Below are 15,703 nucleotides of genomic sequence, written 5' to 3' on the forward strand. Positions count from 1 at the left end.
CTATTCCTGAAGTCTCTCATAACCTGAAGACTATTAAAAAATAGCAACACTCTAACAGCCCGACAGTATCTAAATTTAATTTGCACATTTGATTGATCTTCTGTAGTTGCATAAGCATTCTGTGACTCAGTGGGTTTGGATCTGAGGATTAGAAAAGAACAGCAGTACTTCAAATATGCAGGTTGATTAGGCTGCCACGCATTGCTCCAGTGACACGACTGGCTGTTTTTACTAGCACCTCTTTGTGTCTGCAAGTGCTTATTAAAATACTTAAAACATCATTTGACAATGCACTACAGAACATTGTACTTAAAGAAAACATGGATGGATATGAGAGCATGAGTTTCATTTTAACTATTCTCAATTTTTGCCATTTTTCAAAAACTTCGTTGGTCTGTTCGGCCTGCGGGAATTATTGCATTAGTGATATTCCTCAAGGCATGTTTTACAACTGCAGTGCAGCAGCAGAGAGGTACCTGACCTAAGTTTTAACCAGCTAACTCAAGCACCAGTATGATTATGGGTTACATGGAGCTCAGTGCAAGCTACCTAAGCCTTCTTCTCAACACAACAGACATCTCTACAAAGTCTGGACCCTGGAAAATGAACAAACACCAGTGCCTCCAGCTTACAGTGTGGAGGCTGTCCTTGCAAATTCCTCCATCTTGATGGCAGATGCATAGCTCCCTAAGTTAGGGAGAAGGCAGGAAAGAAAACAAGTCTCTTAGAGATTAACCAAAGAGCTGGAGAAGTCACCATATAGAAAAACCTGCAATTGGCATTTCCCCCTCCCCACTATCCCCTCAAAAAATCACTATTTATCAGATTCTGCAAAGACAGAGTTTTAACTGGGATTCAGTAAGTTGAGTTTCATCAGCAAAACTGTTTTTAAGACTGAAAGAATGGAATCTAGCATTTAAAGGATCTTCTCGCTTCCTTGTAGCTGAAACATAACACTTGATGTAAATATCCTATCTTGTAAAATAAGTAAAAAAAAGAGACCTTCATACATAACATGTCAAGGAAATCCCATACTATTGAACAAATCATTTAACTCCAGGATAATGCAATAAAATGAAGTTCAATGCATTAATATATGCAGGCCTACTACTTAAATATGGTTTAACCTACAAAAAACTATATATGACTGAAATGTATAGTAAACAAGTTAAATCTCAGTGTAACCAGTGTCTATGTAACTGCAGCAAACACAGCTTTTAGAAGCACTATATTACATTAATATGAGTGGCTAAAAACTGTCAAAGATGGTGGTGGGTTTTCTTGCTTCTTTTTTTGTTTTTACAAAAGTATCTAAACAGAAACATACCTGCTCCATTGACGTTTCATGAAGTTCATTGAGGTTCAGTGTGTAAATACCTTCTTCTGCACCAAATATCAAGTATTGATCTGCAAACACAAACAAATCCAGCAATATTGATCTTTTTTTTTTAATTAAGTGTATGCAGTACTTTACCAAACCTTTATCAAAACTAGACTAAAACAATTGCACATGTGGAAATCAACTGACATATGACAGTTATGGTGTCTGAAAATACAACCTCACCAAGGAAGCTTAAATTTATGAAGCTGTTTTAAGACTTCAAAGAGGTTTTTTTGTGACTAACTGGGAAAAAAAAACAGCAGTAATACAACTACAAGGAAGAACTGACTGAAGTATTGACCGGAAAGTTTTCTCGCTACTTGAGGGGTGCATCACTTCTTAAGTATGATTCACCTGTTGTTTATTGCAATTACAATGGAAGTTAATTAATACCCTTGTTTGCATTTGGACAGTCAAACAAGGCAGGCATCTCATATTGAGAAGATGTCAACAGCAAAGACTGACTTTCACAATTTCAGTTTCTAAAAAAGCACTAAGTATTTTTTTGCTTACTGGCTCAGTAGCACGTCTATGTAGCCTATAATCAGAAGGTGAAACTGCAGGTAATATGAGTACAGTGTTACCAATTATCCTTTTCATCAGGCAATTTAATGAAGCACTAAAACGTATGTGAAAATGAAGAGAGATGCACCAAACTAACCTGTACAACCAGGAAGACTTAGGGGAAAAACAAACAATAAGAAAATGATGAAGTAATAAATCTCAAGTAGGACCTCTGGAAGTCAGATTTTTAAAAATAAATTAGGAGTGGTATATTTTGGACTACAATGTTGAGAAGAGTTGGGTCACAACCAGAAAGATGTTTCTTTGCCTTTATTTAGCATGTAGTTTATTCTTTTTTAATTAAAGCTGAGAATTGTGCCCCATATACTTCAATATAACTTAAAAAAGAAACACTGTACTTGAGACAACAGTGGTATAATTAAAGAACTGCTTACATAAAGTTACTTTAAAGGGAATAGTCATACTTATCTAAACACTCCTGAAAGCCTATGAGAGGACAAAATAGGTAAAATCAACGTAACATACTACCTCTTGTATCTGGATTTATCCATGATGTTGCACAATGAATTTTTAATGGACAGCCATTGAAAACCTTTGAAAAGCAAGCACCCATCTGTAGAAGTAAAAATAAATTAATAAAAATCTACAACATTTCCAACGGGATTATTTTGATTTTGAAGTATTAACAAGTTAAGAGTAGCTTCATTTGCCACATGGAAAATAATCTCATCCAGACAATATGCTGGCAAATAGAATTTATTATTTATTTTTTTTAAGTGATACTCTGTCTATAAGATCCTTCTGAACAAACATACCAGAATGAGCATTTCTGAAGTAGCTCTTAAATTACTAGTCTACGCATGTACTTACTACACATGTGAGAAACCTGAAAAGGGTTCCTGGTTTCTGTGATTTTAGAAACAGTCTGAAAAGCGAAGTTTTATTCTTGCCATATTTCACAAACATGAAACAAAACTCTAGGACATGCTACAATTAAAATCTTAGTTTTGGATTTCCTATTTGTTGTTCTGAGTTGATTTATTTACAGTACTGATAGGAAAACCTCTGGTAGAAGATTCCATTCCTTGTTTAGCATAATCCAATTAACTTCAGTTTGCCTGCTAAATAAGAGTTTTGCATAGCATATTATAGTCCATCTCTCCATCCTACCCCTAATGAAGCACTAGCACTCGAGGATGTTTATAAAGAATAATTAGTAAATTCTTATCACAATGACTGAAAAGCAGAAGCCAGGGCTTTCTCCATTCTTCCCTGAACATCACAACAACCCATCCTATTTTGTTAGGAAACAGACCTGACTGACAGTACAATAGATAACAGGAACCAATACGGTAGAAACAAGTAGTAAAGTGAAATGCAACTATTTACCAAAAGATGGGCAAACATAAAAGTCACTCCTAAGTAAGTGTTGCCATCCAAATATGAGCAGACATCACCTTTATGCAAAGCTGCATATTCTATAACAGAGCTATGGAATGACGTTTTCACTTTCTGTCAATACTTCGTGAATTATTGACCTGTAAGTGAATTAACAAATAGCTCTCGTGTCAACATTTGAACAATTTACTTCTGCTGAATAAGAAAGTCTGCACAAATTTCAGTACCTTCTGAACGCAGTTTAGTGTAAAAAAGCAAAGAAAATAATTCAGAATTAACTGTTTAAAATTAAAAGCAGCAGAAATTAGACCCCTCTTTGGGCTTTGGACATCCATCTCTTGCATCACTATCATGAAGACCATGACTTGGTCTGTATTTACTAGTGCAAGAGAAAAAAAACAAATCAATTAATGGGAAAAGCAAAATGTGAAAGACCCCATGGCACAAACAAAAGTGGAAAGACCTCAGCACTGCTAGTATTGCTGCAGAAGTCTCAGTACCAAGGAGGGAGCTGGTTGCTCACTAGACAATGAGTTGATCCTTCTGTAGACATAAGAACATAATAAGAGATAAAACACAGATGACAATGCAGGAGAATGAGAAGATACTGATAAAGAGTGACCTCAATGTACACGCAGCTTCCATGGTGTCAAATCCCTTGGCATCAAGGAGTTTGAAGAGGGGAATATGAAGAAAAACAATAAAGGGATTTTTGGAACTGTTTATGGAAGCCTCCTTCCAAGCACGCACGACACTGAAGGCACTCAACTGGAAATTCATCAGATGACACTCGAGGCTCTGATCTCTTGGAGAAAACGAAGCGTTTCTGCTGCTCTGGTCAGCAGCTAGGCAATTCTCCTTGACCCTGTTCCAAGCACTGGAGAGAGATGCTGTGGAGGAAGCCATTGCTCATTGCTAAGACCTAGCTGAGTTCTGCAGCATGAAGATGGCTAAGAAAGAAGGAATGGGTAAAAACCAAACGAGACCAACCATCTTCCTCTGGCCTTTCTCAGCCTTGATCTCTGAGAAGCCTACAGAGCCAAGATGCTGCTATAAATGCTTTAGAACAGTAAACAGAGCCTGAGGGTATCATCTCTAAATAGCAAACAAATCCCAAGGATACAGCTGAGAGTCAAGCAGAAGAAATAATTAAACTGAGTTGGTGGGGCTGAGGGGGAAACAAAAACACAAAATAAAAGGTCAAAGCAAGGCAGCTTGAACTGCCTGCTGCCATGGAGGCATTCAAGTCTGGAAGGAAATTCAGGAGGCAAGGCACCCCCCCTGAGGTAGTACCTAATGCACCTCCCCTGAACTGCAAGCCATCCAAAAATAGCAGGGGGCAGGAAGGGGAGAAAAAAAAAAAAAACAATAAAAAAACCCATGCACAACCAGAGCAGGTTATTAAGAAATCTGAACCAAGTGTCTCGAGTCACAGACAGCCATGCATAGATACCGTTATAGAGACCCAGAACATCTCGCTACTTTAGAGGGCAGCGAGAAGCAAAACACTTCCTGCCACTCTGCAGCATACAGATTTGCAACTGATTATTTGGCAGCTGATGGACACAGGAGGTGGAGAGGAGTGTGAAAGTGCCAAATCAGTCTCTAATACTTAACAGGAAGGTTATAAAAAACTGATTATACATAAAAGGCAGGATATGATGAGGGAAGAAGAAGAGAGGGGAAAGTTTCTAACCCTACAAAGGACCCAGCAGAACCACAGAATTAATACCACAAAGATGAGAGAACATGCAGAGGGCAGTCAAACACCAAGGACTCATCCGATCAGCTTCAGAAGTTTTCGTATTCAGTTAGTTTATTTTACAGCTCTGCTATATTGGCAGCTGACAGTCTCTGGATGGCTTGTCCCTGCAGTTTGTAGCAAGAGTACAACATGTATGACTTGACACTTCGGGCTATTAGACTTTCTACTCTCTTTCTCAGTCCCATCACCAATTATCTCATCTCTCCCTCCCCATGATGCGATTCAGTTCTTTTCAGTGCCAGGAGTATTTCAAAATTGCTATCATCCACTAGTCTCACATACACACATCTATGCCATGTATTTAGTTTAGCACTGAGTTTATTGAAACAGGGTTGACCTCAATAACCAATATTAAACGTATCAAGAATTTGGAGCTTGGGAACAATCCCGTGCATTTATGCAAGATATTACAGTAGTAAGAAAAAGAGGCAGGACTTCTGCCTTATCCATTCCTACTCCCCTAAAATGGTTAGGAAGCAAAAAATAATATTATCTACCATTGTGCATCCTTGTAGCTATTTCATTTTCTTATGTAAAGATGAGAAACTGATCTGGCTTAGGAGTAATGTACCAAAAGGTTTGTTTAAAAACACCTTCTCTGGCTCCCTGCACAACTACACGAATGCACACTCCAGCATCCGAGGAGGAGAGTGGTAAGGGCAGAAACAAATGGTCAAGAAAAGGGAGAGACTAGCTCTTCTGATGGCAGAACTGGCTAGAAGCACAATGACAAGTCCACACAGGTATTACAATGAAATTCTACTTTGCTTTACATTATGAAGGTGCACTTATGTGATTGTAGCAAGTTATTTCCAGCACTAAGGCATCTATGAATGCTATGTTCAGAAGTTCCGAAACCTACAGCTGCACAATATGAATTTAGTGCTATGTCTGCAGTTCCTGAGAGGCATCAGCTCCTTACATCCTACAGGGAAAGACTGATCAGTAAGTACCTTCAGTAAACTTTAAATTATTTTATGGTCACAGAACTCTCATTTATATTTAAATGTTGCAAACAAACCAAAAAATTTCCAGAATTTACTTAGCACAAACTCAGCTGTGACTTCTGAAATGCTATACCTGTGGATTAACATTTCCAAGAGATATTTTTACACTTTTTTTTTTTAATTTTAAATACAACAAATACTCAGAAAGTATACTTTCTCAGCTTTAGTAAGAAAACACATCCTGCCTTAAAGATACATTTCTATGTCTCAGTAATACTCACATGTACTTTAGGTGTGGGAGGAAGGCCATTACTAATTGGTTTCTAGAAAATAAAAGGTAAAAAACTGTTTAAACTCACAAGTGCACATATGCATGGACATGCATATTGTCTCCCCACACTACAGCAAAACCATGATATAAATGTATATTAAAGATGTACACTGCTCTTAAAAGCAGTTAGTGAATAATCAAGCATAATTACATTAACAGAAAATAAAAAGCCTGTATCTGTATCTACATAAATACATATAAAGCCCTCCCCGTAGATTTTTTTTAGACAATAAAGATTTCTGTTGCATATTTGTAACAGAAGGCACCAGGTACCTTCTGGGACACATCACTGTGTTCAGTGTCACATACCAGAGCTGAAATCCATGGCAGAGCTTTGTCTACACTCCTGTTTTTGAGCATGACGTTAGGCTACAGACTTTCCTTCTAACCTACACTTCCTTATTTCCATACAATTTTGCTAACCACACCTCCCCTACTGACCACACACCCCAAACCGGGAGTATCATCTCCCTTTGTTAAAACCTCTACTATTATTCCTTAGTATCTCCTCATTGAATGTCTGCATAATCTCTTACACAGCATTCTCACGTTATGATGCTTGAAAGAATGTTATATCCAGTAATTTAAGCAATATTCTAGCAATTGTTCAACTGTTCAATACTTCAAGCAGTGTTAAGCTCTATCAACTGGTACTAAACTCATTGTTCTGTATTAACATCAATTCCTTCTAGTAACAACACTTCTGAAGACATAGGTTTTTACAAAAACACTGGAAACTTTAAACATCCAATTTAAAAGGCCAGGTTCAAAGCAGTTCAGGAAATTATACTGTCTGAAGTATTACCTGTATTGCTAGCAGTTCCTTAAAACAAAAATGTTCACTAGGTTTCTGACCTATTTCTTCTTCACTTCTCTCAAAAGCACTACATTTCAGTCTCAGAAGAAGCCACCAAAAGGTGCAGTTTCAGTTTTTCTGAAACAGGGAAACCTGAACAAGCTTCCCACTCTTTTATCTCATATTCCCACTTCCACTTTTACATAATAGTAATGGAGCTACCACTCTGGAAGCCATGTGCTGGTTTGATCGAAAGAAAAAAACAACTCACTTGGAAAAAGAGGAAGGGATGAGGAATATTCCCTTTCTTCAGCCCACAGCTGGTTCAGATGGTATATAATCGCATTCTCTCCAAGAAGGCAACTTCACATGAATATACACAGCTCAAGTTTGACACTGCACCTAAGCTACTAAACCCTGAAACTTAGTGCTCCAAATGCCAGTAGGCAAGCAGCTCAGGTATCTGTACAACCCTCTCCAGATTTAAGTTCTTCTTCTTTTCCCCCCTGAACACCCAAAATGCTGTATGCATGCACTGGGAGAACTCATTTGGGAACAGCCCTGATGCTGTTCCTTTCTGGGATCAGCCAAATCCTCCAGCAAGCCATCAGGTGGCAGCATATTCCGTAATTTCCTCATTTGCTTATGTAGTCATTACTCAGTACAGCACATTACATCTCTTGCAAGAGCTCCCTCTCATTACACGTCTCTCAAATATGTGAATGTAAGCAAGCCTTGTATACCCACGATTATTTTAGTTTCTATTGACAAATACTGACTCAAACTTCAGCATAAGACTGTATCACAACTAGATGATCTAGCAAAAATGTGCTTTGAATCAAGTAAACAAGATGCCATCCAACATTATTTCTACTCTAAAAGGCATACTTGCTCCTTTCCGTTGCTCATTTAAAGCAGCTGAGACATTAGAATAACATCTAGAAGCTTAAATACCCACCAGTATTTCTTTCTTTTCTTTCCTTGAAAAATTAGTGTCTCTATCTTCATTCTGTTGATGTGGTGATCCCTCTCTTTCACCATTTAATTGTACGGAAGTGAAGCCATTACCTAAAGAAATTCAGATTTAAAAATGTGTTCTTCTACCTTAAACTGAAGAGTAGTCTAGCCTAAGAACAGTTTTGAAGGGCCAAAATTTCTGGATGTGTCATTTCCATTAATGCAAGAACATGGTCCAATACCGTATTTCTAAAGCATACATGTTCCCCACACATGCACACACAACCATCTATAAAGCCACATGCAATCTCAGCCCATGGTGTTTGGTAATTAAGGTAACAAAGCCAGTGTGGACAGAGAAAGGGATGCAGTCGTGGTTAGAAGGAAAAATGTTCTTAAAATATCTAAAGAACAAGCAGCCTGGATATAGCTAACAATTCAATTACTGACTTTTAGTTAGTAGCCTCAAGGCATTCCTCAGCACTAGATACTTGAGTGTTACAGCGAAAGACTTAACACAACAACTGCAGTAATAAAGATATAGCAAGGAAGATCTAGTGAGATATTAAATAAGAGTCAGACAGCAAACTTGCTTAAAACAAGCCAGTCTAGTACAGCACTCAAAGCATTAGACCTTAACAAAAGCATCAAAGGAACAGCCTGAGCAAGCAGCAAATAAGCACTATTACCTGGTATACTGCCTAACCCTGTTCACTACATATAAAAATTGAACTTTGAAAGCAAAACTATATTCTTGACATGTTTACAGATACCAAATTACCATAACAGTTGACACACAGGGCAAGAATCTGAAACTTACACACACAAAAGTTTTTATTACCTGTGACAATCTCGGTATACTACATTACGAGCACGTTGCTTAGAAAAGGAACTATGTCACCACTGACATCAGCAAGGAATCCTGTCAGTGGCTTTACTTGTAAGTACATTTTACCCTCCTAAGAGTTTGTGTGCTTTTTTTTTTTTTAATTCTAATGCACCTTCAGTTACTCACCCACTACAAAAACACCCACCCACCCAGCATGTTTTAATGTGTGCATAGATGTAGAAATGAAATCACATCAGATTATCTAAGCAATACCTCCTGTACACTTCTTGATGTAACTCTTACCTAAAACGTTAGATTTCTGTGGAGGTAACCGTGGTGGGGGTGGTCTGGGTGGAACCTGAGATGCAGATTTTGCTGGACTCTCGGACGTTGGGCATCTCTTGATTGTCCCTTGATTATCATTTTCAGAAGAGTGAGTTTCTTGGGGGATAAAGATGGATTTAGGCTGAAAAGACATAGTCGTAATAAATACATAATAAAAAAGACTCAAATACATAATAGAAAAAGACTTCTGGTGAGAAAGACATTAAGTATTAGGATCTTGGAATTTTCACAAGTAAATCGATTAAGTAACATGTTTTGCTATAAAGATTTCTTTTTTAAAGAAACACACTAAAAGGAAATGGATAGTAATAAAGAAAAATCTTGTCATGACAAAAAAATCAAATTCAAAATTATATTCAAGTTATGCACTAAACAATTATTGGACATACGGAAATGTCACTGTTCATGACTACTGATAACCAAACCAGACATCTAGGTAGAAACTAGGGAATGTACAATGACACAGCCAGAGATTTATGTAAAGAACCCCAAATAGGGAGTGCAGTCGCAAAGGACAACATTGTTTAGACACTGGCTGCACTAAAGCTGCTTGTAAAATCCTTTTCAGTTATACAAAGATAATTAGGGAAGCACAGTGAGTAATCAAACCTGAAGTTTTTGCCTAGCCAACTGATAGCAATCTGACAATTTTTTTTTCTTTTTTAATTCTTTAATTTAATTCTTTAATTTAATTAATATTTTTTAATTCTAGGCACACCTCTAAAGATCACCACTCGTGTACCATACAGTGCAAGACTTTATGCGCATTTGCTAGGCTGTGAACATATGGGTCAGCCCCCCCCTCCCCCCCCAAGAACACACACTTGACTTAAAACTTGATTCTAGTCCTCAAGTCACGGTTCACCTCAGAGAACCATCAGCATTTCTTCATTTATTTATTTATTTATTTTTAAAGGCTTCCCTTTTATTCTGGGCAACAAAATCCCCCTCACTTACCTTTGGTGGTAAAGGAGGTGGTACTTTAGGTTTCATAGTGGCACTGTAAAGAAAAGAAACACGACAGGTTGCGCTGTCTGGTATAGTTCTTTGAATTTCATATTGCAGTGATTAGGATACAGGATTCTATAAATTCTACCCAAATAACTCCTATACATACACCATTAACTTGTAAACAGCACTATTATATCAAAATAACTGCATTGTACTTGAATACCTTCAAACATGTTTCTTATTGTTGTGTGTACCACGTATACTACCAGAAAACTCAAGCATCACAGATCCTTGAGAGCACAAATGACATGAACTGATTTGTTGGACATGCTTGTGTGGAAAAAAGCAAGGAGATGCAGAGCAGGCCAGATATTTACTCTGTTGAGAGGAAAAAAGTTTGGGATATCAGTAAGCTTTTCTAGAGAGCCATTTGTAAATACCTAAAGCAATAGGGAGTTAAAACTGATGAATACTGTTCCTTGAAAAAAATTACCACAAACTTTTCAGAACAGCCTTACAAATGAAAGTGAAGAAAAAAATGCAATGTACAGCTAACCTACTGTTTCTTTCCCCGCTCCCCTCCTTCTTACAAGAGTTTCTTTTTTCACGTTAAGTCTTTTGGGAAATATATATATAACTTAATCATTCAGCAGGTTGGCTCAACAGTACAAGGTAGCATGAAACAAGAAAGCTGAAGCATCAGGAGTATTCTTCTGTTGGTTTTGCATTTTAAAAAATACGCTGTATTTTTCTTAAATCTTAATTTCCTAGAATTTTGATGTTTTTTTTTTTTTTTTTTTTACAAACTTTTGCACTGTCCTGTTTCCTAACCTTTTGGAACAGAAAATTATTTCCATTAAATAAATCAGGAACACAGCTGTGAAAACTTGACATTCTTGCACAATATTTTGCCTATTTTTAAATTACGTTCCAAAGTTTCAGGAGAATATCCAAGTAGTAAGATTATCAGTTTGCTTGTTTACAGCTCAACAGCTTGCCTGCTTTGCATTATTCTTCTCAGGAGTTTCCGTTCTAGCATCTTATCACCTGCTTTTATTTTAGAGAAGCTGGAAGAGACTTCTGAGAACAGGCTACCCTGTGACAGGTACTTCAGTCACAATGAAGGTGGCTATCACCTTGAGCAGGGGACCAAGCTCAAATCTTCAGAGTCACAGGTGTCCAAGCTCCACTCTGTTTCTTTCACATCCTTCTCTGCATTTCGGACAGCCACCACAGTGTTACTGGGCAGTCAAACCCAGTTTAAAAAAAAAAGTCAAAGCTTTTGCCAAATATGATAGATGTTTGTACAAAGGACCTTGTGCCCTGGTTTCGACAGCAAAGTGCATGTGCACTTTGATCACACAGGACAGTGCATCAAAATTTTCTGCCTTCTCAACTTTGGGCTCGAACAGACACCAAGAGAAGACAGGCGCATGCAGAACCCATCTGAGTCAAGGTTGAGGCATCTGAGGCTTATCGCTGTGCTAACAGGAAAATTTTAGGCCCTCTCAGTAGAAAAAGAATACTGGGGATAAAATGCGAGAAGACACAAAACTCCCAAGACATTTTCGTACCACCAGCTGTGACTGTCTTTAGGGTCAGACAAATCAGAACCTCTCTGGAAGCTATGGGGTGCTTTTTTGGTCCCAGAACATGACTGAAGTAGATGATACTAGCTGCAAACAGAGCAAGAAGTGGGGGGGGGGGGGGGGGGGAAGAAACAAAGCAAAAATGAACTTGGACACAGCCGTATACAAGAAACATCTAGAGATTAATACAGATGGAAGAATCAAGCTGAACTGGCTCACAGCAGTGCAGATATCCAGAGTATCTTCGGTGAAGACCAGAGTAGATCTGGCAGTATGGAGCTATAGGGGACCGTTTCATCCTACAGTGAAGGAAGCCTGATTTATCATCAGCAAGGTCTATGCAGTTATGAGCAAAGGAGGCTCTTAGATTGGTCCAAACGCAGGAGAATAGATCAATGAGTGGTGTTATCCCTCTCTTCCCCTTGAAGATAATACTTGGAAGTTTCATATTGTTGACAAACAGTGTAATTGATCGTGTCTTTATACAGCCACTTAATGAAATATGAAGAATTTCTCCAGGAATTAGCAAGGGAAAAATGCCTGCTAAAACTGACTAAAATCATTTTTCTTCTGTAAATGTCACTTGCACCAAACAGCAAACAGACTTGTGTTTTGAGAAGTTGATCATTAATTGATGCAAGTTTACAGTACTGTCACCTAGCTGACATCAGACACTATAAAGATCAGTAGCCTTACCCTTCTTCAAGAGGGCTGTCCCTCACGTTCACTGAGGTGATAGAAGTCCTACCTTTGTTACAAGGGGACAAGAGTAAAATACCTCAAGAAAAGAAATACAAAGATACTTGCTTCTCTGGAAAGGGGTAAATAGTCCAGTGATAGAGAATGCATGTTTTACAGGTTTCTGGTATGAAGCAACAGCTTTCAATTATCCATTAACGGGAAACTAAACAAGGAATCTGTCTCAACGGCATCTTTTTTTTTCTGTCTTTACATCGGATTTATTTAAGAATGTAAATTTCCACATACTTGCTGTGTGTTGGAAATTTTTTCAGTGCTCATCTGTCAAGTGAAAACGCCCCCAAATACTTGTATCAGTTGAATTAAATCTGAGCATAATTACTTTAACCTATGCCTATCAACACTGCCTTAGCAGTCACAAGAAGCTGGTGTTCTCTGTTCCAACATCCTCAAACACCTAAATAAGCATTCTCCTGGCTGAGAATGCGGACAAAAACTCAAGTCATCTAGAGAGGATGGTAACACATATCTTATGTATTTTTTCCTTTACGAGCTTTACATAGTCATCACTTCTAAAAGACATATCCAGGACAGGGGTGAGATAATTTACTGTCTCAATAGAAGTACACAGATTTTGTTCAAAAATAGAAAACAAAAAGGCAACTATATCATGTGAGGAACAAGATTTTTCCCCTTAATTTATTACAAGTTTATCAGCACAATAAGCAAAATTTTGGTGATGTAACCTAGGAAAAACATTAAACATGTATGTTGAATTCAGCATTTTATTATTTTTTCTTCTATTCAAGTATCAGGTTTTTTATATATATATATATATTTTTTTTTTTTACAAGAGGACTTACTGTTTAGCATCATCGTCTGCATCATCATCATCTTCTAAATGTGCCACATGTCCCCTAAGAAAATGAACAAGGTACTATGGCTGAGTGAGTTGTAATAAAATTATTTGGATACTGAAAAAATAAAGAGATTAAAGGGCTACTACCCCTTTTACAGACTATTGTCTTTTAGCTTTTTATCATCATTATTATTCTTTAAAGCACAGCTGTATTCCAGACAACTAGGCCTCTCCCTTATCTTGGCACATACAGGGGCAAACAAGAACTAGTTGAGACAGACAGAAGAAATCAATGTGCAAATGACTTTGAAACACACAAGAGGAAAAAAAGAATAGAATTACCGCTGATGCAGTTCTTCTTCAACTGATTTTAAGAGACTCCTTCAGCATTAAATAAGAATAAGAAGACAGTTTAATTGTGGCACACAATCTTAATTATCAAAAGCCAAGGCAAATGCTCCCATGATTCTATCAGCAAATAACGTAAAGCATATTATTTTAGCTAGCTTTCAGAACATGAATCAAACATCTACATACAAACAAACAGCGCTGCATTTTTCCAAGTTACACAGTACACTTCCATTTGCATTTATTAATGTATTGCTATTAAGCACAGTGGCCCTTGTTCCTTGTATTGTATAACAAGGGCTCTTTTAGCTTGATCAAATTTAAAAGAAAACCACACTAATCAAGAAAATCAGCAGCATTAAAAAAAGCTGAAGTAACATGAGCATTCAACTACTGCTGGAATAGATTCATTGTTTTGTGTCTTTGAAAACACAGACAGAAGAATAACAGGTGAAATGCAGGAATAGGAAACAACAGGATTTCTAAAGATATTGGTATACAGATTTTCCTAATCTATAAAAGATAGTAAAAAACCAGCATGCTTTATGCTTAGATTTCCTGCATTTTTAAAATATGATTTGATTTAGCAATGCAAAGGTAAGCATCCTAATTCTGACATGCATAAATGGAAATTAAGAAACTGGGTGGAAAGGAATGATATCTTTGAAAACTATTTCACATGACTAATACAAGAAAATTATTAAATCTATAAAGTTAAATGTTTTTGAAACAGTTACATTTTACTTTTCAAAGCCTCTATAATTGAACGCTCCTCATGTCCTATAACACTAGGAAGGGTTTCATATAGGAACTTCAAAGAAGAGCAGTGGTACTCACTAGATGGGGTAAAATTGTGCTCTGTAACATATACCATGCAGAACATTTTGTTAACAAGCAGACCAAGATAACAGCTCTTGAAAGGAGACTCACAGCACCATATAGACAGTACTATCGACATTGCCTCAAATACTGAAAAGTGCTGTAATTCTGTATCAATTACTAATATTGTATAAATAGTGACTTTGGAATCATAACTGATATATGCTTGACATTTTACTACATCCATTTCAATTGATGTGTTTAAAGACACATTTGTGAACTTATATTAAAACAGCCTTGAGTGAATATACATGACAGAAAATGCCATTGCTTACTCACTTATTTGCACCCAAGAAGTAGCCACCCTGAGGACCATGACCATATTCTAGCTGTAGATCCTAAAATACAAGAGAATGAATCTTTAAGATGAACAGGTGAGCAAACACATACCCCACATCAAATTGCTGTTACCCCTCTCTGTAACACCTGAGCTACCGCACAAACTAGTTCCTCTGGCCTCTAACACCACTCTCAAGCCCACCACACCTGAAAATCTCCTCTGCCAGTTTGCTGCACCTCTAATTCCTTTTAAAACTCTGTCATTAGCTTCTTCCTTAGCCTCACAGATCCTTTCCTCAAATAAGTCAGCTGCAGAAAAGGAAATAAAAAAACAAAAAGGACTTTGTGATGGATCAAGCCCCATCAAATTGATCACACTAGTTTTTACAGAAGCTAGCCATCCCTCTTTGGCACATTAAGAGTATTCCTTTCAGATGGGGAGTTCTTCTGGCAGAGAGCCTGAAATGCCTTTAGCACATGGCGATGTTAAAGAAATAAGCAGAGAAGACACTAAAAGGTTTTTTTATAGCTCTGGTTATCCAATATATATTTGAGGGATAACTCTATGTTCTTATGTATATTTTAACAATATCTTTTATATCAAAAAGAAAAATACAGCATTAACAGAACAGGCGGCAAAGTAAAGCACTCAAGCTATCTCAGAGGGCTGGCTACTCAGAAAAAGGAGTGCCAACAGGCCTCAGACACTACTATTCAATGGATGCCGTATGGCATACAAATTTAATTCATTAATGGGAATAAAGAGACCATACTGAGGCACCAACAACTCCGTATCTGCCAGGAGGATACTGCTATAATCAAATG

General features: G+C 37.4%; 1 protein-coding gene across 7 annotated transcripts in view; it reads right to left on the minus strand.

The window, feature by feature from the left end:
• MAP4K3 (mitogen-activated protein kinase kinase kinase kinase 3) overlaps window positions 1-15,703 on the minus strand; it is an 82,433-nt gene that overhangs the window by 19,525 nt on the left and 47,205 nt on the right. For 5 of the 7 annotated variants that reach the window (XM_083831694.1, XM_083831693.1, XM_083831697.1 and 2 more), the window contains 9 exons: window positions 14,879-14,937; window positions 13,715-13,753; window positions 13,377-13,430; window positions 10,232-10,274; window positions 9,233-9,395; window positions 8,102-8,211; window positions 6,298-6,339; window positions 2,435-2,519; window positions 1,328-1,407 (listed from right to left, as the gene is read on the minus strand). In XM_083831694.1, the coding sequence (XP_083687820.1) occupies window positions 1,328-1,407; window positions 2,435-2,519; window positions 6,298-6,339; window positions 8,102-8,211; window positions 9,233-9,395; window positions 10,232-10,274; window positions 13,377-13,430; window positions 13,715-13,753; window positions 14,879-14,937 (675 nt within the window). The remainder of the gene's footprint in view (window positions 1-1,327; window positions 1,408-2,434; window positions 2,520-6,297; window positions 6,340-8,101; window positions 8,212-9,232; window positions 9,396-10,231; window positions 10,275-13,376; window positions 13,431-13,714; window positions 13,754-14,878; window positions 14,938-15,703) is intronic. The other 2 variants (XM_083831695.1, XM_083831698.1) reach the window with 1 other exon arrangement.

The sequence above is a fragment of the Anser anser genome (genome assembly GCF_964211835.1).
Source record: "Anser anser genome assembly, chromosome: 3".
NCBI classification, from domain to species: Eukaryota; Metazoa; Chordata; class Aves; order Anseriformes; family Anatidae; genus Anser; species Anser anser.